The following is a 26824-nucleotide window of genomic DNA, read 5'->3' as shown; positions in this document are numbered from 1 at the left end:
CTTGCTTTCAAACGCTGACCTATCGTCTCCTGCCCGGCCTTCTTCCCCTGCAGTCTACACAGGGGCTTTTTTTTTCTTTTTTGGCAGACAGTCAGGCTAACAAAGCAAATTAAAGCTAATCGATTTAAGGGTCGGGAACTGGCGATCCGTGGGATGGGTCCAGCTCCCCAAGGGTTGCCATCTGCTCCCTCAGCTGCCAGTCAGTCCTTTCCTCTCTGTTCTTGGAACAGTTCAGGGAAAGACAATCCTCTCCAGCAAGCAACAGAGAATTCCTCTAGGGTGGAGTCTCTCTCTCTCTCTCTCTCTCTTCCCCCCCTCTTCCTCTCTCTTTCTCTCTCTCTCTCTCTCCCCCCCCCCTCTCTACTTTCCTCTCTCCCTCCTTCTCTCTCTTCCTCTCTCTTTCCCTCTCTCCCTTTCTCTTCCTCTCTCCCTCCTCCTCTCTTTCCATCTCTCTCTTCTTCCCCCTGTCTCTCCTCTCCCTCCTCTCTCTCTTTCCCTCCCTCTCTCCCCCTCTCTCTCCCTCTCTCCCACTCTCTTTCTCCCCCCTTTCTTTCCCTCTTTCTCCATCTCTCCCTCTTTCCCTTCCCCTCTCTCCTCCTCTCTCTCTTTCTCTCCCTCCCTCCCTCTTCCTCTCTCTTTCCCTCCCTCTCTTCTTTCCTCTCTCCTTCCTTCTCTTTCCATCTCTCTCTCTCTCTCTTCCTCTCTCCCCTCCTTTTCTTCCTCTCCCCCTCTCTCCCCTCTCTTCCTCTCTTTTCCTCCCTCCCCCTCTCCCCCCTCTCTCTTTCCCTCCCCCTCTCTCCCCCTCTCTTTCTCTCCCCTTTCCCTCCCTCTCCCTCTTTCCCTTCCCCTCTTCCTCTCTCTTTCCCTCCCTCTCTCCTTTTCTCTCTCCCTCCTTCTTTCTTCCTCTCTCTTTCCGTCTCCTCTCCCTCTTCCTCCCTCCCTCTGTCTACCCCTTCTTTTTTTCTCTTCCCTCTCTTCCTTTCTCTCTTTCCCTCTCCCCCTCTCTCCCCCTTTCTTTCCCTCTTTCCCTTCCCCTCTCTTCATCTCTCTTCCTCTCCCTCTCTCCCCCTCCTTTTCTTCCTCTCCCCACTCTTCCTCTCTCTCTTCCCCTCCCTCCCCCTCTCCCCCTCTCTTTTCCTCCCCTTCTCTCTTTCCCTCCCTCTCTCTCCCACTCTCTTTCTCTCCCCCTTTTCTTTCCCTCTTTCTCCATCTCTTCCTCTCCGCCCCATCTCTCTCTCCCCACCCCCTTCTCTCTTTCTCTCATTTTCCTGGATTGGACTGCGGGTGAAGAGAGTCAGGGTGCAGGTGCCCCTGGATTCCAACTTTTAGCCAGCTTCTCCTCTCTCAAAGCTCAGAGCAGGAGACTATAGGTAGCCCTTGACTTACAACCACAACGGAAGCCAAAATTTCCACTGCTAAGCGAAACATTCCTTAAGTGAGTTTTGCTCCATTCTACAACCTTTCTTCCCATGGTGGTTAAGCAATTCACTGCGGTCGTTAAGCTACTAATACGGGTGTTAAGTGAATCTGGCTTCCCCATTGATTTTGCAAATCATGATTCCTCAAAATCTCATTGTAGTTGACGCCGGTCAGTTTCAGCCATTCAAGACTGAAAGGGGTTATTGGAAATATGGCCCATAATGTTTGTTGGGAACCCCCCCCCCCCCACAAAAAAAAGACTTGTAAGTTGCATTATGTCTCCCCCCCCCCCCTGGATTGCTTTAAGGCCTGTAAAATGCTTTGAAAACAGGTTGCACCATGATCAAATTGGGAATAAAGGTTGTCCCACCAATTCTGTAACTTGCTTGCTTTATTGTTTCATTAGATTTTTATCCCGCCTTTATTACTTTATAAGTAACTCAAAGCAGTGAACGTACCTAAGACTTATTTCTCCTCCTGTTTTCCCCACCACAACAACCCTGGGGGGTGGGTTGAGCTGAGAGAGAAGGACTCTCTCAAAGTCCCTGGGTTGGTTTTCATGCCTAAGGCAGGACTAGACTTCTCAGTCACCTGGTGATTGGCCCAAAGCCATCCTACTGTTCCCAAGGCAGGACTAGACCTCTCAGTCTCCTGGTGATTGGCCCAAAGTCATCCTAGACCTCTCAGTCTCCTGGTGATTGGCCCAAAGTCATCCTATTGTTCCCAAGGCAGGACTAGACCTCTCAGTCTCCTGGTGATTGGCCCAAAGTCATCCTATTGTTCCCAAGGCAGGACTAGACCTCTCAGTCTCCTGGTGATTGGCCCAAAGTCATCCTACTGTTCCCAAGGCAGGACTAGACCTCTCAGTCTCCTGGTGATTGACCCAATCAGCCAGCCAGCTTTCATGGCTAAGGCGGGGCTAGAATTCTCCATCGCCTGATTTCTAAGCCAGCACCTTAACCATTACACCAAACGGGTCTCCACTCCTACAGCATGTTATTAATAAATATTTCGGATATTTTTAGACAACAAAGCTTTTAGGATGTGTCAAAAAGAGTCTATACATTAAAGGGAGCCTTGTTTTGCTTTCTCTCACATCTTCTCTTTTTCAAACCGCTTCCAAGTAGGGCAAATTTTGTTGTTCAGTAGCAGCATAAACACATCCATTAGTGAGCACTGCTGTTCCCTCTTTTCCCCTCCATTTTATTTTATTCATGAAAAGATCTTTTAGAAATTATTCCATAAAAGTGACCATAAAGACCAGAATGGTTATTTTAGCTTAGCTTTAGTTTCTTTAAAAAGACCTATAGATAAAAGCAGAAGGAATCTACCAAGCATTACAAGAATTAGGTTAAGGGCTTTGTTAAACAAATCTGTCTTTAACCAAGCCGAATTCCCAAGCTGGCTTATCCCAGAGATGGCTTTTACTTGATATTTCTCAGCAATAAGATCAGATATTAATCTCCCCTCAGTATCGTTTAGAAGCAGTGCGTTTTGCCACGGAGTATAAAAACAGTTTCCCCCCTCCACGGGCTGGTTTGAAATGGAAACGGTATTCATTTGTATAATTCGTGCACTAATCTCCGCTTGCAAATGTTAAATCTCATGCTAGCATGGTGACGAGAGCTGGCGAGATGCCACCGGAGTCTAGACATTTAATTTTGAGAATTCCTCTATTAGAATGATAGTGCTTCTCCCTCTGGGTGTGATAATGAAGGAGTGGGTAGAGTTTGCGATGTACTTGCTAGAGGCCAGCAGATGCCCAATTTTGTGCTTCTGGAGCCGCTTTGAGACAAATCGGGGTGGGCTCGCGGCATTTCCCTTAAATTGTTGCTTTAAAATCCAATCCATCTTCTGCCTACACAGAAGCCGTGTCTAGAATGGGCTGAGAGACAGGCTCGATGAATCTGTCTGGAAATCAAATGACAGGGTCCAACCTCAGCAAGAATAATTAAGTTTCCTTCCTTCCAAAGCCACCCCAGTTTCTCATGAGCGGAGCAGAGTTTCATTTTGTTTGTACCTTTATTGTTCTTTTGGCACCCGGGCTCTGGCCTTGGCTTTGAAATGATTGCATTCGAGTCCTTTCACAGGAAAGTACTGTATTACAGAGAGGGGGGGGGGAGTGGACAGGAAGAAGCCGGAGGAGATTGCTATGGTCTGTTCCACTTTCTTAAGCAATTAAATATTTCAGAGGCAAAGCACATAGAAGGATTTAGTCCCCTTCGGAGAGAGGAATCGGTGGAGAATTTGGTTAGGTTAGGATTTTTTTGTGGTGCTTTTATAGAGGTCCAATTAACCCTGAAACAGAACAAGCCCTGACTTCCATATCTGGTCTTCTAAAGGAAGATCCCTGCCATACCCCCTCCCCATATTAACTTAGAAGCAGGTATGTTCAAGATGACGTGAAGTGTTGAATACTACTTTATAATGCCGTGGTAAGATAGGATTTGGAATACTGCATCCAGTACAGCCACAATATAAAGATGTTCAGACTCCAGAAATGTATAGAGTGCAGAGAAGAGCAACAGAGACGGTTAGGGGAGTGGACCTATTTGCCCCCTGGTGCTGGGAACCTAGAGAAAAACCTGGGAAGCTCTTTGTTGTCTGGGGTGGCAAATAGGTCCAGGACTGGAGGACCGAAGTGTTCTGTCAGTTCCTGGAATATGTCTGGATGCAGGCACCACACTGTGGCTCTGCTGAGTCAGTCTGCTTCCATGTTGCTCACCCCTGAAATATGTTCCGTCCTTAGGGACAGAATATGTCTCTCCACTCGGAGGCCCTTGAATGGGACCCCCTTGGTGGTTTATATGGGCCTTGGTGGCCACATCTGTCAGGATGAGCATGTGCCGTCTTGACACAGAGTTCTTGAATTTCTTGAGTGCCAGGTGTCAACTTGTAAAGCGTTGCCATGACTATCATCAGGTTGGCATTGGAAGGAGGATTCCATGCATACCTTCGGCCAGAGTTGGATCTCATATTTCTACAACCTTGTTGGTGAATGTGATTTATGACCCAGACAGAGGGGAGGGGACACGGGTAAAATTCAAACGCAATAAAGCGGAAATCAGTTTCAGCTCCGCAGGAGAACATGCCAGAAATGTTGATCCTAATAAATGAATGGATTTCTTTTGAACTTTGTCTCGAGGCTCATAAATTAATTAGGTCATCTTCTGGGAACTTCACACCAGGTGCGCAGCCCTCAATTCCAATTAATTGATATTGTGGCTCAGATCTGAGTCCACTGACCTTGGGCCATCAGCGAATTTCTTGAGTGCAGAGAAGAGCAACAGAGACAGTTAGGGAAGTGGAGGCTAAAACCAGTGAAGAACATTGGCAGGAATTGGGTTTGTCTAGTCCGGAAGAAAGGAGGACCAACGGTGACATGATAGCGGTCTTTCAATATTTGAGGGGCTGCCACAAGAAAAGGGGGTGTCTATTCTCTAAAGCACTTGACGGCAGGACAAGAAACAATGAATGGAAACCAAGCAAGGAGAGAAGCAACCCAGAACTAAGGAGAAGTTTACTGAGAATTAGAACTATTAATGGCTTTGAGCCAATTACCAAGGGACTCTGAGTTCTAGGTCCACCTTTACATGAAAGCTGGCTGAGTGATTTAAGACCAGTCCCTCTCGCTTTCAGCACAACTCCCCTCACAGGGTTGTTGTGGAGAAAAGAGGAGGAAATATTAGGTATGTTCAGCACCTTGAATTATTGATAAACATAAGAAAGGTGGGATATAAATCAATATTTGCGGGATCGTATCCTGCCCCATACATCCCTTCGGCCGATTCGCTCACACAGAGAGGGACTCCTCCGGGTGCCGTCCACTAGGCTGTGCCAGCGGGCGACGCCTAGGGGAAGGGCCTTCTCTGTGATGGGCCCAACCCTCTGGAATGACCTTCCCCCTGACATTAGAATGACTACGGACCTCCGCTCCTTCCGTCAGAAACTCAAAACCCACCTGTTTCAGCTAGCCGGCCTGGTCCAATCCCAGCTTTCCCACCTCAGTTTTATTTTTAAATTTTCATGATTGGTTTTATGGTCTAAGTTTTTAATTTTTATAAATTCGTACAGGGGCTATTTAATCTAATTTTAGCTATGTATACTATTGTTTGTATGGTTTTTAAATTTATACCTGTACACCGCCCTGAGTCCCTTCGGGGAGAGGGGGCGGTCTAGAAATCTAATAAATTAATTAATTAAATTAATGACTAAGTAAAAATAAAAGGCAAATTACAGTGTAGAAGTGCCATTTGACTATGGCTCATCAAAGGTACCATGTTTCCCCAAAACTAAGACCGGTCTTATAATTTTTTGCTCCAAAAGACGCATAGAACAGGGGTGTCCAAACTTGGCAACTTTAAGACTTGTGGACTTCAACTTCCAGAATTCCCCAGCCAGCTGGCTGGGGAATTCTGGAAGTTGAAGTCCACAAGTCTTAAAGTTGCCAAGTTTGGACACCCCTGCATTATTTTCTGGTTAGGTCTTATTTTGGGGAAAATATGGTACTAAATGAGTCCATCTGGCTGGTGATCTTAACTCGGGCTTATTTTTGGGGTAGGGATTATATGACGAGCATTCTGTAAAATCATGCTCGGGCTTATTTTCCAGGTTGGGTCTTATTTTCGGGGAAACAGGGTAACAAAGAAACCTTCTGCCCCTTAAGCTGAAACCTGCAGTAGAAGAGAACCATTCCAGGAATGGCTGCATTATATTTCCAGACACAGACTCTGGAGTGTTGGAAAGATAAGCAAAAAAGTGAAGACTAGTGAATGAAGGCAGACTGTACTGCTTAAAGGAGAAACGGTCTATTAGTAGCCTTGACTGTCAAAGGTGTTAAATATAAATCACAGATGCCCCAGCCTCACCAGTACTTTGGCAGTGTTTCTTCTTTTAGACAAGACTGGGAGAGACTTGTTAAAGGTTTCTCTGTCTGAGGCATGGCTTGGTTTAGAGCTCATGAAGCAATGAAAAGCCATTCGTCTGTGGAGACCATTAACTTGGTCCTTAACGCCAATAAGACCAAGGAGCTTAGAGTGGACTATAGAAGGAACAGATCAGACATCCAACCCTCCGTTATCAATGGAAGCTGAGTGGAGCAAGTGGCAAGTTTTAAGTTTCTGGGTGTTGTCTTAAAAGAGAACCTGAGACCTGGGGACCTCCCATTGCAGCCCTGGTCAAAAAGGTCCAGCAGAGATGATACTATCTGAGACTTCTCAGGAAACAACAACCACATGAAAGACTGCTGGTGACCTTCTACCGCTGCACCATAGAGAGTATTTTAACTCACTGCGCCTGTGTCCGGTTTGCCAATTGCACAATGGCAGATAGGACAGTGCTCCGGAAGGTTAACTTCATTGCCCAGAGGATCATGGGTTGCCCCCTCCCCTCCTTGGAAGAGCTTTAGAGCTCCCGCTGCCCTTAAGAAAGTTCAAAACTTTCTTAAAGATCCATCTCATCCTGGGCCCACCCTTTTTTTTTTAACTATTACCATCTGGCAGACGGTACAGGATAATAAAAACAAGGACAAATAGGCGGAAAAACAGCTTCTACCCCAGAGCAGGAACCATATTGAATTCCACTGTATAGTGAAATACTAATGCAATATCGGGTTTTCAATTCAATTTTATGGAATGTGAAGGATGTGTCTTTGTGTTTTCATTTTTATAGTTATAATGTACACTGAAGATGGCATTTAATTTCATTGTACAATAGCTATTTGTCTGAAACGGATAGCTATTTGTCTGAAACGGTATAGGGTTTCCTGCCTAGGCAGGGAGTTGGACTAGAAGATCTCCAAGGTTCCTTCCAACTCTACTATTGTACTGTATTATTGTATTGTATTGTACAAGGTGCAATGACAAAGTAAAGTAAAGTAAACTAAACTAATTTTCAGCTATTGACTGAGATGGGTGGCTATGGAATAAATAAATTGGTAAAAATATTTGCGTGTCTGGCCTAAGCAGATTATGCATTTCATTCAGGAGTACCTTTTTTGTGAGGTGAAATCCTTGTGTATCCCCAACAAGACTGGTGGGATAAGCAACTCTGTATAGACGGAGAGCAAACCCCCCCCCTCCCATCTAGCGCTGATGATGTTACTAAGTTGGGTAGTGAAATGTCTACAGGAAAACATCCTAGCTCAGGGAGCACCAAGGAGTTCCACCATCGTCCTCCTCTTTCTCCTCCTCTCCTCTCCTTCTCTAGAACCGCTCCCCTCTACTGATGAGGGGTAGTGAAAGGTCTGCAGAAAAGCAACTTAGCTCAAGGACTCCACTGTTCTTCTCTTCCTCTTTCTCCTTCTTTTTCCTTTTCTTCTCTTTCTCCCCTTCTCCTCCTTCACTTCACCAACTCCACTCCCTTCTAGCCCTGATGATCTTACTTAAATGGGTAGCGAAACACATCCGCAAGAAAACAACCAAGCTCAGAGAGCACCAAGGACTCCCCGCTTCAATCCCAAGCTACATATATGTTCTTCTATATTTGTGAGGATTTCTTTTTTTTAAAAAAACAACCCATTTTTATCTGTTTCCAAATATTTTCTAACTCGGTTTTCTGAAAGCCTCCAAGATTCCTATAAATCATTAAACTGCAAGGCAGAAAGGGAGCAGGGCCGTCTTAATGAATTGTTCTATCACAATTAATAGGCATTTTGTCGTGCAGGCATTTAGTATCTCAGTGCTTCCTTTTGCATAGGAAACCGGCTTGCCTTCTCAAAGCTTAAGAGGATTTATCTTCACTGATAATTGCTAATTTTCTGATCATGAGTTCTTTTATTATTTCTTTGGAGCTGGCCCTTCCTATCTGCGGTATGTACCAGCTGTATACCTTTAAAACATGCTTGAAGAATAATTAGTACTATTTTTTTCTTTCTTTCTCTGTCTCTCCCCCCCCCCCCCCTTAGGGGAAAGCTGGGGTCATGCAGCTACGATACGTTTAATTTTGCACTGGAATAAAAACCAGAGGTGAGTTTAAAAATGGACACCAATCAGTGAAATTAGTAACTAAACCCAAGGGTACACTCAATTACCTTTTCTACTTCTCTTCTCATCTTGCCTTTAGCATGTACCAGCTGTGGAATGAAAATTCTGCCTTTAATTTAAATACTTACCTAAAAACTGGCTACAACAAAGTTCACAAAAATTATTTCAAAAACTCTCCCCCCCCCCTCCCCCAAAAAAAGGAACAGCCTATATGCAGCTAGACAGGAAAAAGTTGTCCAAGTAGTCCTCAACTTGCAACAGTTCACTTAGTGTCCGCTCAATGTAACAACAGCACTGAAAGGTTTTCACGCTTATGACGCTTGCAACATCCTCATGGTCACATGATCAAAATTCCCACGCTTGGCAATTGATTCATATTTATGACGGCTGCAGTGTCCTTGGGTCACGTGATCACCTTTTGCGGCTTTTTGACAAATGAAAGTCCACGGGAAGCCAAATTCACTGAACAACCTGTGAGACTAACTTAACCGCTGCAATAATTCACTTAACAATGGTGGCAAGGAAGGTCGTAAAACGAGGCAAATCTCACTTGACAAATGTCTCACTTCGCAACATAAATTTTGGGCTCAGTTGTGATCATAACTTGAGGATAACTACATAAACCACAAACTAGCGAACCATTTTATACACTAGCCTAGTTTGTTGTCCAGAACAGCAGGTATGATTTGCTAATAATTCAGTGTCTTGAAAGCCTGAAAACTGAGTCAAGTATACAGTATCAAGTTCGAAATTTTCAAGCCAACAAGAAAAAGAATTCCCGTTGGCATGCCTCAACTTCTACACTTCTTCAGATATTCTAAAAATAAAACACAAAAAAGGACTTTAAGAGACAAGTAGCAAAATCTGCCTACCTATGCCAGAACCAGCCAGTTCTTTTTCGTAACATTGAAGTTGAGGTGTACAGATCTTTGTGAACAAAATACATAAAAAGCCGATTTAGATGCAGGGGGGGGGGGATGAATAGCATAATGTAAATACGAATGACAACTTACCGTGTTTCCCCGAAAATAAGACAGGGTCAGATTGGGAGCTCTACTATCAGGCGGCAGCCCTAACATGGCTAAAGGACTGGATTCAACTAAAAAATAAAAGAATCCTTAGGCTAGAAGGCCACGATCTCCAACTAGGCTGGCATGGCTTCCTCTGGGAGGGAAAGAATAAATCTCATTCCTACTTCCAGAGTCATATAGTAAGGGATGCCCTGTTTAGAGTCTGGGGGAAAAAAAAAAAAACCTACTCCCTGAAAATCCCAATCTGGTTATCAACGATGGAGGCAATGACATATCCAAATACTATAGATCTCAGTAAAATGGTAAGCTGTGCAGAGCTCTTAGACGAAAAAGGAGAACTAAAATCAGTACAAGATCTGAAAACACAAGGAATAAATATGGAATGGTGGCCCTGTTTACAAATTAAAGCAAGATTTAAAAGAGATCGGAAGCAATACGGAATACACGAGAAACAAATGGAATTAGATAAAATATTACTAGGAATGGGAGGAAAAATGATTACTAGATTATATAATTTTCTTCTAAGATATAAAATGGAGGAAGAGACGGTAAAGGAGACAATGATTAGCTGGGGAAGAAATTTTGGCCATAATATAGAGTTAGAAAAATGGGATAAACTGTGGGAAAGAAATTATAAATTTAAGACATGGTCTTATTATAATTTATAATTTATATAAATTATAAATTTAAGACATGGTCTTATTTTCTTTTGACACCTGAAATAAATGCTTGGCCTTCTTTTCGGGGAGGTCTTATTATTTTTGAGGTGCAGGAGGCGGCGAGCGTGTTCACCTCATGGCTGCTGCTGTGTTGCAATATTTGGGGGGGGGGTATTTTTGGGGAAGGGCTTATTTTTGGGGAAACAGGGCATCTTAACCTGAAATAAATTCTTGGAGAGACTGCATCAGGGGCTGTTCTGTCCCTTTAACGTAGCTTGCAATTCTGGGCAACAACCTTATCCAAAGCACTCAGCTACAAAACCTATCCAAACATCGACATTTTAAAGACAAAAGTGTGAGACTGCAAGACAGCAATGTGTTAGCAGAGACAGCCTTCCTTTTTATACCATGAGGGAAACCTGTAGAAAACGAGAGCTTTGTATTAAAGGCAATAAACCGAGTTAAGCTGTTCCTTTGTAACCTTGTTTTGCCCAGGATCCTGGGTGGATTCTCGCCGTCCCTCTTTGTTTTAGAGCTGGAACACAGTGTAGCCTTAGCCGTTATGCAATTATTGTGTTTAAACCTAATACCCCTCCCCTCCGCCCAGCGCTTTTAAGTGTGTGTCACTTTACTTCAAACACAGATATCCATGGCATCTGAAGGGCACCTGGTGGAATTCTATTTGAGAGCCTCTTAAAAACATGACAGGGTATCTCACGATTAAGGCTATTTCTATCAAGTACACCCACCAATTTAAATGTTCTAAGGAATTCCCTATGCAACGAAATGTGATAATCTTCCTTGGGCGGTAATTACTTGCTTTCTAATAGAACAGCACCAAGAGAAGAAAAGAAACCCAGAGCCCTAAAAATAATTAACAGGAATCTTGGCAGGTTATCTCAAAGGAAGGCTGAGTATTTTCCTGGGGTATAGCAAGTTCAGAAGCTCTCCCTCCCTCTGGGTTTTAGCGGGAGGTTCTCGAATTAGATTTTAGATTGAACCAAAAAAAAAATCAGTGCAGTTAACAATTGCTTCAAAAGATTTATTCCATCCCTTTGTTTCTAAAAAAAATGCCAGTTAAGAAAGTAAAAATTGTGAACTTGAAATAAGTTAAGAATGCAGAATTGCAAAGCAGGCCAGGTTTCTACAGTCATTTCTCTCTTTCAAACACGGCCGCTATTTTCTGTTCTTTACTGTTCATGTCAGACCATCTGTCACAAGTTGTAAAATACCGTTGACCGTATCTATACTCTTTTAAATTAAGACACCTTTTTTCAGCCTCAGCAACTTGAAAATATATGGATTTCACATCCCAGAATTCCCCAGCATGGACTTGAAAAAGTTGCTGAGGTTGTGAAACACTGCAATACAGCAATCAACGCACCACAAAATAAAAATGATGTTCAGACTCTAGAAAGAGTACAGAGCAACAAAGAGGATTAGGGGACCGGAGGCTAAAACATATAAAGAACGGTTGCTGGAATTGGGGATGTCTAGTTTGATGAAAAGAAGGAGTAGGGGTGACATGATAGCATTGTTCCAATATCTCAGGGGCTGCCCCAAAAGAAGAGGGAGTCAAGCTGTTCTCCAAAGCACCTGAAGGACAAGAAGCGATAGGTAGAATCAAAGAGAGAAGCAACCTCGAACTAAGGAGAAATTTCCTGAACAATTAATCAGTGAAATAACTTATATCCAGAAGTTGTGAATGCTCCAACACTGGAGATTGTCAAGAAGAGACTGGATAAGCATCCGTCCAGAATGGTATAAGGTCACCTGCTTAAGTAGGGTTGAACTAGAAGACATCTAAGGTCCTTTCCAACTCTGTTATTCTGTTGTCTTCTGGAAAGTTCCTCTGTGCAAGCCTGTTAAAAAGGAATAGGAACCATTCCAGCTGTCTAGATCCTTGTTTGTGACCATTCAAACTTACAATACAATACAATACAATACAATAGTAGAGTTGGAAGGGACCTTGGAGGTCTTCTAGTCCAACCCCCTGCCTAGGCAGGAAACCCTATACAGTTTCAGACAGATGGCTATCCAAGATCTTCTTAAAGACTTCCAGTGTTGGGGCTTTCACAACTTCTGGAGGCAACTTCTGTTCCACTGGTTAATTATTCTCACTGTCAGGAAATTCCTCCTCAGTTCTAAATTGCTTCTCTCCTTGATTAGTTTCCACCCATTGCTTCTTGTTCTGCCCTCAGGTGCCTTGGAGAATAGCTTGACTCCCTCTTCTTTGTGGCAACCTCTGAGATATTGGAATAATGCTATCATGTCTCCCCTAGTCCTTCTTTCTCTTAAGCTAAACATACCCAGTTCCTGCAACCGTTCTTCATATGTTTTAGTCTCCAGTCCCCTCATCCTCTTTGTTGCTCTTCTCTGCACTCTTTCTAGAGTCTCCACATCTTTTTTACATCGTAGCGACCAGAACTGAATGCAAATATTCCAAGTGTGGCCTTACCAAGGCATTATAAAGTGGTATTAACCCTTCACGTGATCTTGATTCTCTCCCTCTGTTGATGCAGCCTAGATAATAATGATGAATGAATGGTATTTATGACTGGGCCCATGTCTGCCATTACGGTGTGCCGTGGTCAGAATTTGTGATGTTCCTGCAAGCAGAGTCAATGGGGAAGCTAGCAGGAAGTCAGAAATTATGTCCATGTGAGATCCTTACGTAACGATAGTAACCAGGGTAGCTGAACTGGTTTTTCTCCTTAAAAGTGCTTCACTTAATGGAGTTTTCTGTCCCAATTAGCATCTTTAAACAAGGACTACCTCACTGATAAAAAGACAGGATATAAAGCTAAAATTAACATGCTATATTTTTGATCTTATAATATTTTCCTCATTCGTTGAATTGATTATGTCCTTTCACTGACTAACAGCAATGATGTAATACTCTCTATAATTCTCTAATAATACTCTAATAATTCCCTGACTCTGTAGTAATGAAATAAGATAACATAAACACAAATACCGTATTTTTCGGAGTATAAGATGCACCTTTTTCCCTCAAAAAAGAGGCTGAAAATCTGGGTGCAACTTATACACTGAATGCAGTATTTTTGGCCTCCCAGAACCCGCCCCCTTTGCAAAAATGGCTGTGCATAACCTTTAGGATGCTTCCAGAATGCTCCTGGGGGCTGGGGAGGGCAGAAATGAGTGAAAAACGGGCCGTTTTTTGCTTGTTTCCCCCCCCCCATCCCCCAGGACCACTATATAAGCCTCCTAAAGGCTATGCGTGCCCTTTTTTTTGACAAAAAACGGGCCCGTTTTTGAGAGGTCTGCAGGGTACAAAAACTTTTTTTAAATTTGCCTCTTCAAAATCTTGGTGCGTCTTATACTCCAGTGTGTCTTATACTCCAAAAAATACGGTAATTGCCAGTGAAATGCAGTGAGCTTAATGTTATTCAACTTTTTTCCACCTCAACGTTAGTCCATGTCACTGAAGTAATCATGATTGTTTGTTTATTGTTTATTTCCAGGTTGGCAACGTTGTATAAGTCTCCAAGTCAGAAGGAGTCAACCGTACCCTTTTGCATTACAGTAAGTACAATTATTTACCTAGTTATTTGCGGGATCGTATCCTGCCCCATACATCCCTGCGACCAATCCGCTCTCACAGAGAGGGACTCTTCCAGGTGCTGTCCACTAGGCAGTGCCAGAGGGCGGCGCCCAGGAGCAGGGCCTTCTCTGTGATGGGCCCAGCCCTCTGGAACGACCTCCCCCCAGATATTAGGACAACGACTGATCTCCGCTCCTTCCACACGAAACTCAAGACCCACCTGTTCCAACTACCCTGCCTGGCTTAATTAGAACTCTCTAACCTCCCTGGCAATTTTAAACTGTAAATTTAAATTTTTTGGGTATTTTAACTGTTTTAATTGTTGTAATTTTACTGTTATTTATCTTAACTTTGTGGCTTTTATTTCTATTTGTATTGTTAAATGTTGATGTATTTACCTCCTCCATGCCACACGCCTATATATTTGATTGTACGTCGCCCCGAGTCCCTTCGCGGAGAGGGCGCGACTGATAAATCGAATAAATAAATAAATAAATAAATAGCGGAAGAGGCCAAAACTGGGAAGAACAAGGTGAAAATGAAATGCTAACAATGAAGGGAGCACAACCCTAGCCACACATCTTCATGATAAACCTGTGATAGTTTGCTTATTTGTGTCAGAAGCATCACAATTAAAATACGGCATCCTACCCGTAGTACTTGATTTATGACCACGATTGAGCCCAAAAATGTTGTTGTGAAGTGAAACATTTGTTAAGTGAATTGACCCCATTTTACAACCTTTTGTGCCAGAGTTGTTGAGCGGAATCACAGCAGTTGTTAAATTAGTAACACGGTTGTTAAGGGAATCTGGTTTCCCCATTGATTTTGCTTGTAAGAAGGTCACAAAAAGTGTTCACATGACCCTGGGACACTGCAACCCTTATAAATATGAGTCAGTTTGCTAAGTATCCTGATTTTGATCACGTGACTAAGGGGGTACTGCAATCTTTGTAAGGATGAAAAATACTTTTTTCAGTGCTGTTGTAACTTTCAATGGTCAACTAAACAAACTGTCATAAGTTGAGGCTTACTTACAATACAATACAATAGCAGAGTTGGAAGGGACCTTGGAGATCTTCTAGTCCAACCCCCTGCCTAGGCAGGAAACCCTATACCATTTCAGACAAATGGCTGTCCAACATCTTCTTAAAGACTTCCAGTGTTGGGGCATTCACAACTTCTGGAGGCAACTTCTGTTCCACTGATTAATTGTTCTGACTGTCAGGAAATTTCTCTTCAGTTCTAAGTTGCTTCTCTTCTTGATTAGTTTCCACCCATTGCTTCTTGTTCTACCCTCAGGTGCCTTGGAGAATAGTTTGACTCCTTCTTCTTTGTGGCAACCCCTGAGATATTGGAAGACTGCTATCCTGTCTCCCCTAGTCCTTCTTTTGTATATAATATAAAACACAAGATTAAAACATGTACAAATTAAATAGATTTTACCCAGAAATCAGCAACATTAATTGAGTTCTATCACACTGCCATGAGACTCTCAATCGTACATTGATCGGGACACAAAGGGCAGGTGTACATATGTGTTGTCTGCGTGTCACCACAATCGCAAAGAGTAAAAGCCTCCTTATAGCTCCGTGATGGCGAACCTGTGGCACGCGGAGCCCTCTCTGCGGGCAGGCGAGCCATTGCCCCAGCTCAACTCTACCGCGCATGCACGCACGCGCCTCTGCCGGCCAGCTAGTTTTCAAATCTCTACCGTGCAAGCGCTGGGGGGCGGAGCACATGCAGGAGATGTACACGCATGCACTGAGGGCGGGGGGGGGTACGGTGCGCCCACCTTTCTGTCCCAGGAGGCTGCAGGGAAGCCTGCTAGGCCCAAAATGGGGCATGGAGGGGTTGCTGGGGGGGGGGGCTGTGCATGTATTTGCAGGCAGGGGATGTTGCGTACACATTGAATTTTAGGTGTGGGCACATGACGCCAAAGGGCTTAGCCATCACTATTATAGCCCCTTTTGTTCAGAGTGTCTCTGGATTTTGTTGCACCCATGCGCAGTCTATTCGATGCTTTCCATACTTCCCAGCTTCGCCAGGCCCAGGTTCCAGTTCCTCCACTGGTTCCATCCAGGACGGGTTCTTTGTACTTTTCCATAGGTCCATTCTGTTTGCAGAGAAAAGCAGCCGCAGACAGAGAGAGATTCAAATCATCGTGTCTAGCCAACACCCTCTCTATGGCTCACAAGCAGCTCAGCAAGGACTGAAATCCAGGGAAAGTTTCGTCAGGTCAACCTGTGACAGTCATGTCCCTCTTGGCTCCTTTCAGACGCCGTGCACAGCATGGGTTCGTTATCTGCTGATTGATGGGGTCATCTAATACTTTTCATTTTTGGATCTCTCTCAACAAATCATGATTTGAAGCTACCGCTCTGTTTTCGTTTCCCATCTGCTCAACCCTCCCAACATCTCAGAGGGCAGAATTTTAAATAATATTAGACAACTCGCAACCTGTGGGGTCATCTTTTCAGAGATATTTCCTTCCCAGCTTCCTTCAACGATAGCAGAGATTCTACTTCGGGAACATACCCAGAGATGTATCTGCCCTAAAAGTAGCCTGTGTCGAACTGCCAACCATCAGGAGTGTAAGGACTAGAATGACAAGAGTAGGAAGGGACCTTGGAGGTCTTCTATCTAGTCCAACCCCCTGCTCAATCAGGAAACTCTATATCAGCGATGGTGAACCTTTTTTGGCTCACATGCCATAAGTGGGGGGAGCACAGGGGGGTCGTGTGCGGGCGTGCCGCACCCATAATGCAATGCGTGATCCCCCCAGTGTGCATGGCGCACTACAGGCGCCCCCCCCCCCCCAATTTTTGCATGCTTTTTTCGCCCTCCCCAGGCTCCAGAGACTTCAGGGACAGCCTTTCCCCCCCCCCCCCCAGAAGCCCTCCAGAGGCTTTAGGGACCTTCAGGAGGCTTCCCTGAAGCCTCCGAAGCAGTCAAATTGACCCTCTGAGCAAACCAGAAACCACTTCCGGTTTGCTCAGAGGGTCATTTTAAGAGCTCCAAAGGCTTCAGGGACCTTCAGGAGGCTTCCCTGAAGCCTCCGGAGCACTCATAACGACCCTCCAAGCAAACAGGAAGTCCGTTTCCGAACTTCCGGTTTGCCCGTAGGGCCTTTTTTTGTGCTCCGGAGGCTTCAGGGAAGCTCATGAAACCTCCAGAAGGCCTCCAGGGGGGCGGGGGAGACTCTTTTCGCCCTCTCCAGGCTCCTATAAAGCCTCTGGAGCCAGGGGAGGGCGAAAAATGGCTTTAAAAAAGGGTGAACTCAGCTGGCCAGCACACGTATGCGCGCTGGCCAGCTGACAGGGCAGCGCCTCACGTGCCCTGACAAATGGCTCCACGTGCCACCTGTGGCGTGCGTGCCATAGGTTCATCATCACTGCTCTATATCAATTTAAACAAATTTCTGTCCTGTCTCTTCTTACAAGTCTCCAGTGATGACACACCCATAACTTCTGGAGGCAAGTCAGTCCGCAGATAGGATGGGATAGAATTGTTCTCACTGTCAGGAATTTTCTCCTTAGTTCTAGGTTGGTTCTCTCCTTTATTAGTTTCCATCCGTTGTTTTTTTGACCACTGGAAATGGTTTGTGACAGTTTGTATCCCGTCATATAAAACGGTTTATGATCATTTCTAGGTCATAAAATCTTTTTATATAGTTTGCTGACTTTCAATTCCACGGCACTCATTCCACAGTTCTGTAATTTTAATTGTTTTATTTATTAAATGTTTATGCTGCCCATTTCCCCTGCAAGGTAACTGGCTATTTTACCTGTTATAAAACAGGTAAAAAATAATTGAAAGATTAAAACCACACATTTGGGATGTATTCTCTAAGTGAGCCCCTTTGGTTCCAAAATTGTTGCCCCGCAAAGCGCCATTTTCCTCAGTGAAAGGTTACAACAAGACAAACAGGAGAGTTTCAGTGGTATGTAAATTCCGAACATCAAACTAAGGATGAAAGACATGCTGCATTTGTGACCTATTTATGGTTCTTATTCTGATTTGCAAGTTAACAAATAAAAGACGCCATGCAGATACAGGCCATATCCATAATTCGTTTCCTTAGCTACGGCTTGACATTATGTCTGCATTGAGCAACTGTATTCTGCTCATTCTCTATCCAGTCTCAAACCATCCCTCTCATAAATTATAAATTTGGAAGGGAACATTTAGATTGGGGCGTCGAACTCATTGAGGGCTGCATCAGGGTTGTGTTTGACCTCGGGGAGCCATGGTCAGCTCGACGTGGCCAGCTCAGGTTCACTCATGAGGTCGCCTGTGGAGCCTCGAGTGCCCTGCCCGCAAAAACGGAGTTATGGAAGCCCCCTCTTGAGCTCCGATTTTGCTGGCAAAGAGTTGCAGGAGGCCATCGCAGCCAAAAACGGAGCTCCATGTTCTCTGGTCCTTCACTGTTTCCAGGGCAGCCCAGCAGGCCAGATCTAAGTACCCTGTGGGCCGGATCCACATTCTGTTTGACACCCCTGATTTAGGTCATCAGGTGTCCTGCTCTTTTCCTTAATCAAATCCTTCTTCACGGGATGATGATGTTAGCCATTCAGTCGAGGCCGACTCTCGGCGATTCTGTGGGCCAGACCTCTCCTCGTCTTCCAATCAGGAACTATTTTTTTGAGTTTTTCTACGCTCTGGCTGGTGTCAGCTTTGATAGCACTTCACTGAATAGCTGGTACATTGATTCTTTTCCTTTCCCTTTAAGCCAGGGGTGTCCAAACTTGGGAACTTTAAGACTTGTGGACTTCAACTCCCAGAATTCCCCAGCCAGCAGAGCCTTGGCTGGGGAATTCTGGGAGTTGAAGTCCACAAGTCTTAAAGTTCCCAAGTTTGGACACCCCTGGTTTAAACCTATTTGAAGTTGCCCTTCTTATGACTCTTAACTCCTTTTGACGAACTCGGTTTCTTCTGAGCTCTCGCGCTCTTGACACCATCTCAGTAATCCCGCACTGCCTGTGTCTATAAACCATCTTTGATGTTTTTGATCCTCTCTCCGTCTTTTATTTGAATTTTTTTTCGGAATTTCATGAAGGTAATTTTTGTGCAGGTACGATGGCTTTTTATACCATCCTCAATATTTCCTCGGTGGGATTTTCCGTAGTTGTTTTCCTTGTGAAGTGAAAGGTCCTACTTCTTATTAGTTAGTAAGTTCGTTTACGGGAGGCCCTTGCCTTACAACACTTTGTGGACTGCTCGAAGTTATGACGATACTGAAAAAAGTGACTTACTCCCGTTTTTCACACTTATGGCCGATGCAGCATCCCCATGGTCACGTGATCCAAATTCAGAGGCACGGCAACTGGCATGTATATATATGATGGTTGCCGTGTCCTGAGGTCATGTGATCCCCTCTTGCGACCTTCTGACAAGCAGAGTCAATGACGAAGCTGGATTCATTTAACAACCATGCTACTAACTTAACAACTGCAGCGATTCACTTAACACAGGGGTGTCAAACTCTCAACAACACACGTGACGTATCACAATTTTTCCCCTTCGCTAAATCGGGTGGGTGTGGTCAGCGCATGACACATCCAGCTCATGGCGCTCGAGTTTGATACCCCCTGACGCAACAACTATAGAACGAAAGGTCATAAAATGGGACCAAACACCTGTCTCACTTATCAACAAACATTTTGGTCTCAATTGTGGTAGTAAGTCGAGGACTACCCATACTTGGTTCCTGTAAGTTTCCAAACCTATCTTCTAGCCAAAAGGTATGCCTGCCTCACTCCAAAATAATGGATCCAAGGTAAGCTGTAATGTCCGCTTAGTATTACATGGACCTCATGATCTAAATTTAGGACTTGATGACCTAAATTAAGCAAATAACCTGCTTCGTTCCCACATCATTGTAAGATGATGTGGGAATCATTGGGGGGGGGGGATCATTGTAAGTGATCTCAACTTATACAGGTAGTCCTCAAATTATAACAGCTCGTTTAGTGACGGTTCAAAGTTACAACGGCACTGAAAAAAGTGACATGACCGTTTTGCACACTTACGACACACTTACGATGGTGCAGCATCCCCATGGTCATGGACTCTTACATTCAGATGCTTGGCAATTGGTTCACATTTAAAACAATTGCAGTATCCTGGGGTCACCTGATCCCCTTTTGCAACCTTCTGAAAAGTGAAGTCAATGGGGAATCCAGATTCACTTAACAGCCGTCTAACTGACTTCATGACTGCAGCAATTCACCTAACAAATGTGGCAAGTAAATGGGGGGCAAAACTCACTTAACAAATTTCTCACTGAGCAACAGAGATTTTCTGTCTCAATTGTGGTTGTAACTCGAGGACTACCGGTATAGCCAACCCTGAAATTGGCAGGTAGAGCTGAATCGGAATGCCAGTTGGAATATGACAGGAACTAGGTGTTAAGTGGACTGAATACGGTGCAGAATCACAAAAACGTTCCAGGTATTCTTGATGGCATTTGAAACGCCTTGAGTATAATCCTGAAATAAATATTGAAACTAGCCACATTTTATGGGCTGTTTCTGCAGAACATGGAGCTAAGCCAAAAACAATTTTAAACTGCTCTTCAAATGTCAAAAGCACACAGCTTACCAAACTATAAGTGTTTGCTGGCCTGGGAGCATGTTGCCATAGCATTTCCTATGGAAGTTTAGAAGTGTCTTTTGAGTTCTGAATGTGTTTTGGGATGACCAAAGTAGAACTATGAATATTGCGACGACGGGGGTTTAAATCAACCCTGGCAATTCCTTTCCCACGGCTCCAGAAGGGCATAGAAAGGAAGAGCTGTCCTTGCTTTCTCTTTCCATTCCTTCAGTTCTTCTTCCATTGGGGAGGAAAACATGGTTTATTTATTCATCATATTTAGAAACCATCTGTCTCATTGTTTGGCCTCCGTGATCTACTATGTGGAAACCGCCATGTTCTGAATTAGCCTCACTGCTCTGAATACAGGTTGTCCTCTACCTAAGACTACAATTCAGCCCAAAATTTTCCAATGGCTAAGCATGAGAGTTGTTAAGTGAGTTTTGCTCCATTTTCTTGCCACAGTTGTTAAGTTAGTCACACATTTGTTAAGGAAATCTGGCTTCCCCACAGACTTAGCTTGTCAGAAGGTCGCAGCCATCATAAATCCATGCCGGTTTGAATCCTGATCGTGTGACCAAGGGACGCTGCAACGGTCATAAAGTGTGAAAAACGGTCATTTTTTTCCCCATGCCATTATAACTTCGAACAGTCACTCAACGAACGGTTGTAAAGTTGAGGATTTTACAGCCTAATCGGTTATAAAGTCTTAGGTCTTCGAGTGAAAACTGCCTCTTGTTTGGTTCTTGGCAAAGCCCATCGGTCACAGTTTTATTTTAGGGGCGATACTGTCGTGATTGCACAGACGGCAGCTGTATGATAGCTTTTGGCAGAACAGTGAGGGTGGAAATCATAAATGTAAAAATCATTTTCTCAAAGCTCTTCCTGACAGAAAAATTAGTCACAGAAAACTGTCAGTTCATACGCCACAAAGTTTAAGTAACTCTTTCTCTCTGCTTAGAAAATGCCACTATAAATAGAATAAACTACCGGATCTCTAGTGTTGTGACTACATTCTCTCTCTGTCTGTGTGTGTGTCTCTCTCTCTGTCTCTCTCTCTGTCTCTGGCAAGAAAGGTCATAAAATGGGGCAAAATTCACTTAACAAAGGTCTCACTTAGCAACATAAATTTTGGCATCAATTGTGGAGGTTATGTCTAGGATTACCCATACTTTAATGGCACTTCAGTTTTAATGTAGAGATTGCAATATTTACCTCATCTTAATTCGCCACCCTCTTGAAGTATGGAACATTATTTTATTCCAATAGTGAATTCACAGTGCTAAAAATGGTTCTAAAAACGTGACAGTGCTAAAACCGGCAAAGAAACACCCTGGAATAAAAATTTTAAGAAATTATTTTCCCCATTTTCAGCCTCACAGAGCAATGGGGTTTCAGTTTGCTAAATCTGTAAACAGCCAACTCATGTTTATGTTTTGGACTAATATTCTGCCACAAATCTAGAACCTTGACCCAAAGATGCTTTTTCAGAAGGCAACTAGGGCTTTCTTGTTTTTTCTTTGAAGAGGTTTCGCTTCTCATCCAAGAAGCTTCCTCAGGTCTGACAGGATGGTGGGGGAAATGAAAGGATTTATATTCCTTGCAGACAGCTGTTCATTTGCATCCTTTTAGAGAGTCGTTGAGGCCACTTATCTGTATCCTCAGAGTCACCTGAGTAATGCTAATGGTTCCTGCAGTCTACTCAGGTGACCCTGGGGACACAGGTAAAGCTCCAAGTGGCCTCAACGACTCTCTCAAAGGATGCAAATGACCAGCTGTCTGCAAGAAGTATAAATCCTTCCATTCCCCACTATCTTGTCAGAGTTGAAGAAGCTTCCAAGTGGCCTCAATGACTCTCTAAAAAGGATGCAAATGACCAGCTGTCTGCAAGGAGTATAAATCCTTCCTTCCGTTCCTCACTATCCAATCAGAACTGAAGAAGCTCCAAGTGGCCTCAACAACTCTCTAAAAGGATGCAAATGACCAGCTGTCTGCAAGGAATATAAATCCTTCCATTCCCCACTATCTTGTCAGATCTGAAGAGGCTTCTTGGATGAGAAGGGAAACGTCTTCAAAGACAAACCAGAAAGTCCAGTTGCCTCCTGAAAAAAAACACCTTTCGGACAACCATGACAGAGAATCTCTACTGACTCAAATCTAGAGCCTTACTTTTACTTTATTTTCTTGTTTTAACTGTTTCTCATTTTGGGGGCTGGAGTGTTTTAGCTGCCCATTTTTGGCTTCAGGAACCCAATTTCCATGACGAGCTGCTGAGGCAGCCCTGAAATATTTCTGCTTCATTCTATTCACGGAGTTATTTGGGGCCGCTTTTGAAAGAGTGGTGGTGGTGACTTGCCTAAATACTGTGGAAATCAATTCCTCTCCTTATCTGTCCTTTTAAAAAGGGATCGGTGGCTCTGCAGCTCTGCTCATCGTCTCGGAGATAAGTCATTTGTGTTACAGATCAAGCTGGGTCTTCCTTGTCATTTTATAGCCCTTGCTCAGGCCACAATTTTCACATCCTGCCAGCTTGAGATGGCATCTCTCCTGCAACAAATTTGCTGCTTCCTTGAGCAATTGGTAGCCACCCGCCGTTTTCCCATTTTTAAGAGCAGGCAGGGGAACACTGGGGGAATAATTACTTATTAGGGGACTAATTCTGAGCGTAAGAAAAGAACAGAGAGATAGGATTTCCCCCACCGATTTCGGCAGAGAAGTTAGCCTTGTCCTTTAACCGTGACTTAGCTGCAGTGATCCCATCTGTCACTCTGCGGGAGGATTTGAAAAGCAAGGCTAACCTTTCAGTTCCTCACAGATCACTTCTTTGCAGAGCTCCCTCTTTCCAAATATTTTTTCATAAGAAATTTGAAAACAGATAACATCAAATGCATTTGATATATTTGGCAGCATTCAGCCAGGGTGGATTTTTTTAAAATGTATGAATTATCTATTCTATTTTTTCTTCTTCTTCTTCTTCTTCTTCTTCTTCTTCTTCTTCTTCTTCTTCTTCTTCTTCTTCTTCTTCTTCTTCTTCTTCTCCTTCTCCTCCTCCTCCTCCTCCTCCTCCTTCTCCTCCTCCTCCTCTCCTCTCCTCTTCCTCCTCCTCCTCCTCACATGGGTTTTTTTTAAATTACTAGTGTCTGGTGGTTGTTAGCTTGTAGTCTTCTTTTTCTTTATTTTGTTTTTTAACTTTGGAGGGGGAGGGAATGTTAAAATTAAAGAAAGAAAAGAACAGATACGTGAATCGCATCTTTGCTTCCCCTATTTGAGTGGGTGAGTGGGGTGTCTCTCAAATTGCATCTTGCCATTGAAAAGGTATAGTATGTAAGCCTGTTGTGTGTATGTTTCTTGTGTTTCTGACCACAATGGAGCCCCAAATTTATGTTGCTAAGTGAGATATTTGTTATGTGAGTTTTGCCCCATTTTAGGACATTTCTTGCCACAGCTGTTAAGTGAACCACTGCAGTTGTTGAGTTAGTCACACTTCCCCATTGACTTTGCTGGTCAGAATGTTGCAAAAGGGGATCACGTGACCCTGAAACACACCAATGGTCATAAATATGAGCCAGTTGCCAAGCTTCAAAATCTTGATCACATGACCGTGGGGATGCTGCAAAGGTCGTAACTCTGAAAAATGGTCATAAGTCACTGTTTTCAGTTCTGTTGTAATTTTGAATGATCACTAAATCAATAGTTGTAAGTCAAGGACTATACAGGTAGATGTGCTATACAGATAGTCCTTGACGTACAAAAATTCATTTAGTGACTGTTCAAAGTTACAACAGCACTGAAAACAGTGGCTTCTGACCGTTTTTCACATTTACGACCATTGCACCATCCCCACTGTCACGTGATCAAAATTCAGACACTTAGCAAATGACTCATATTTACGATGGCTGCAATGTCCCGGGGTCATGGGATCACCTTTTGCGACTTTCTGACAAGCAAAGTCAATGGGTAAACCAGATTCACTTAACAACTACAATGATTCACTTAACAACTATGTCAAGAAATGCCCTAAAATTGGACAAAACTCACTTAACTCGCTTAGCAACATATATTTTGGGCTCAATTGTGGTCATAAGTAGAGGACTACCTGCATTTTCTACTCCTGATTCTCACACACTATAATGGCTCTATATCTTAATCAGTTACAGTTGTTGGACAGTTTTGTTATTTGTTTTCACAGTCTCATGGATTCAGAGATGTTCAGCATTCAGAGTCAAACCTGACCCCAGCAGAAAACGAAGCAAATCCTCGTAAAAGGCCACGAACAGAGCAGGTAGAAGAACCATGAATCAGAAGAAGCAATTTCGACTACGTTTCTTTTTTTAAATGATAGTTCTACAAGATGCCTATCAAGGTATCTCCGAGAGTAACATGAATAAAAAGTGTGAATTCGAAGAATGGTCATTTTCCTTTCGTTGCTTCCTTGTTGTGCCTTCATCTCCACTTCAGCCTTTCTTCAGATACGCCTTCAGCATTTGTGTGTCAACAGCACTGCCTCTTATGACATGAGCTTTCCTTAGGGGAAGAAATACGAAATTAGGATTGAAGGATTGAATTATTGGCTCACAGAGGAATAAAACCTATTGGGAGAAAATTCTTCACGGCACCCAAAATTCAAGAGTACAGAATAGCAATAGCACTTAGACTTATATACCGATTCGCAGTGCTTTACAGCCTTCTCTAAGTGGTTTATAGAGTCAGCCTCTTGCCCCCAACAATCTGGGTCCTCATTTTACCCAGGACGGGAGGCTGAGTCAACCTGGAGCCTGGTGAGATTCGAACTGACAAATTGCAGGCAGATGGCAGGCAGCAGAAGTAGCCTGCAGTACTGCACTCTAACCACTGCGCCACCATGGCTCAAAAAAAAGAGTTAGAAGGTGTTAAGTAAGTAAGCTCCCCGTTAGGAGAGCGACTGTGCTGAGAAGCATAATGAGAGTGGTATGGAAGAACATGCACAAACCAGCATACAGGGACACCAAACAGTATAAATAATAGTAGTTTACTATGTGGAAATATAGAGGTATTCAGAGTTCAATTTACAGTCCAAGTCATACACGGTTCAGTCAGTCAGTTATCTATGTTCTCAGTTAAGGAATGATCCTTCGAACACAGTCCAGTATCAAACAATCAGTTTAGCACACAAAGCAGCTAACAGTAGCAAAAACACAGTAACTCACGATACATCCACCGATCAGCATCTAACAAACAGAGCTAACAGTCATTCTGGCTCCCTCTTATGGCTGCTTGAGGTAACAGTAACCAATCACAGCAGTACTTAAAGCTACAGTACTACTATCCTGGTTTATATATTGCTGCCCCAACTGTTAGCTTACAGAAGGGACCTTGGACATCTTAAAAATAGAATTAGAATAAAAACGTTATTGACACTTTAAATGTATCCTAAGCAGAATACGTTAAAATGACATTTCATTGCATTCAGCTCTCAAAAGATAACAATTATCCACATACCCACATACACGGACGTATATGTTGGGGGCAATAGGCTGACTCTGTAAACCGCTTAGAGAGGGCTGTGAAACCATATATAAGTCTAAGGGCTATTGTTATTTCTGTTCAGATGCTTTAACAATTTAACAACTCACATTTAGGGCAGTCGCAGTGTCCCTGGGTCATGTGATCACCTTTTTGTGGCCAAGTCAAGGAGGAAACCCGATTCACCGAGCAACCATGTTACTGATTTAACTGCAGTGATTCACTTAACAACTGTGGCAAGAAAAAGTCGTAAAATGGGGCAAAGCTCAACAAATTTCTCCCTTAACAACAGAAATTTGAGGATCCATTGTGGTCATTAATTGAGGATTACCTGTATTGCCCGCTTCAAATCCATTTACGGTCACCGTGCTGAACTCTCAAGGCTGGTATAGGGCTATGGTGATGTTTGTATAAAAAGCCTAAACGTGAGTTGAAAATTATGTTCCTTCCCATAGAGAGAAATTGTTCCAGGGATTCTCGGCTTTTGTTCGATAATCTCGAAGCAAGAAGAGCAGCAAACAAATCTAAGAAATAAAAGAAAGGCTGAGAGGCGGAATGCAGACCCCGACAGGACACAAAATGCCTTTGGAAGAATTTAACATTTTGTTAAAAAAAATACCTTGGACAATTCAGGTGAAGGAAGGAAGCTTTTTCGCTGCAGCTAGTTCACGCTACACCTGACCTATTAATAGTGATTTGTGACATCACAAAATACATGGATTAAAATACGTGCATCTCTGAGAAAATAAAATAAAATTTATTATTAAAAAAAAATACGTGCATCTCTTGAGAAATTCACAGGGGGGGTGAGAAAGAAAATGCATGTCCCGAGAAGCACCTGCATTTTTCATTTTGACTTTTTATATTCAGGATAGCTTTGCGGTCAAAGAACCCCGAGCATCGGTAGCCCCAAACTCACTCTTCCGAATTCAATAGATCCAGTCTTTTTTTTTTTTAATTTCGAGCGCAATCAAAAAGGGGGGGGGGGAACCCCAAGCCCGATCTGCATAATAAAATATTCAGAGTTCCATTTCGAGAGTGAGACGCGATCCAATTTTGGAATCCGTGAGT

The 26824-nt window shown here is 43.5% G+C and overlaps 1 protein-coding gene across 2 annotated transcripts in view; it reads left to right on the top strand.

The window, feature by feature from the left end:
- The window catches only part of RAD51C (RAD51 paralog C), a 61254-nt gene extending 36596 nt beyond the window's left edge, over positions 1-24658 (top strand). Inside the window, exons 7-9 of one of the 2 annotated variants that reach the window (XM_081943771.1) lie at positions 8324-8384; positions 13578-13638; positions 24441-24658. In XM_081943771.1, the coding sequence (XP_081799897.1) occupies positions 8324-8384; positions 13578-13638; positions 24441-24548 (230 nt within the window). In that variant the 3' untranslated portion in view covers positions 24549-24658. The remainder of the gene's footprint in view (positions 1-8323; positions 8385-13577; positions 13639-24440) is intronic. The other variant, XM_081943772.1, reaches the window with a different exon arrangement.
- The last annotated feature ends 2166 nt before the right edge of the window (positions 24659-26824 follow it).

The sequence above is a fragment of the Natrix helvetica genome, assembly GCF_964273705.1.
Source record: "Natrix helvetica genome assembly, chromosome: 2".
Classification (NCBI taxonomy): domain Eukaryota; kingdom Metazoa; phylum Chordata; class Lepidosauria; order Squamata; family Natricidae; genus Natrix; species Natrix helvetica.
The sequence above is the reverse complement of the archived record's forward strand: the minus strand, read 5'-3'. Positions and strand labels throughout refer to the sequence as shown.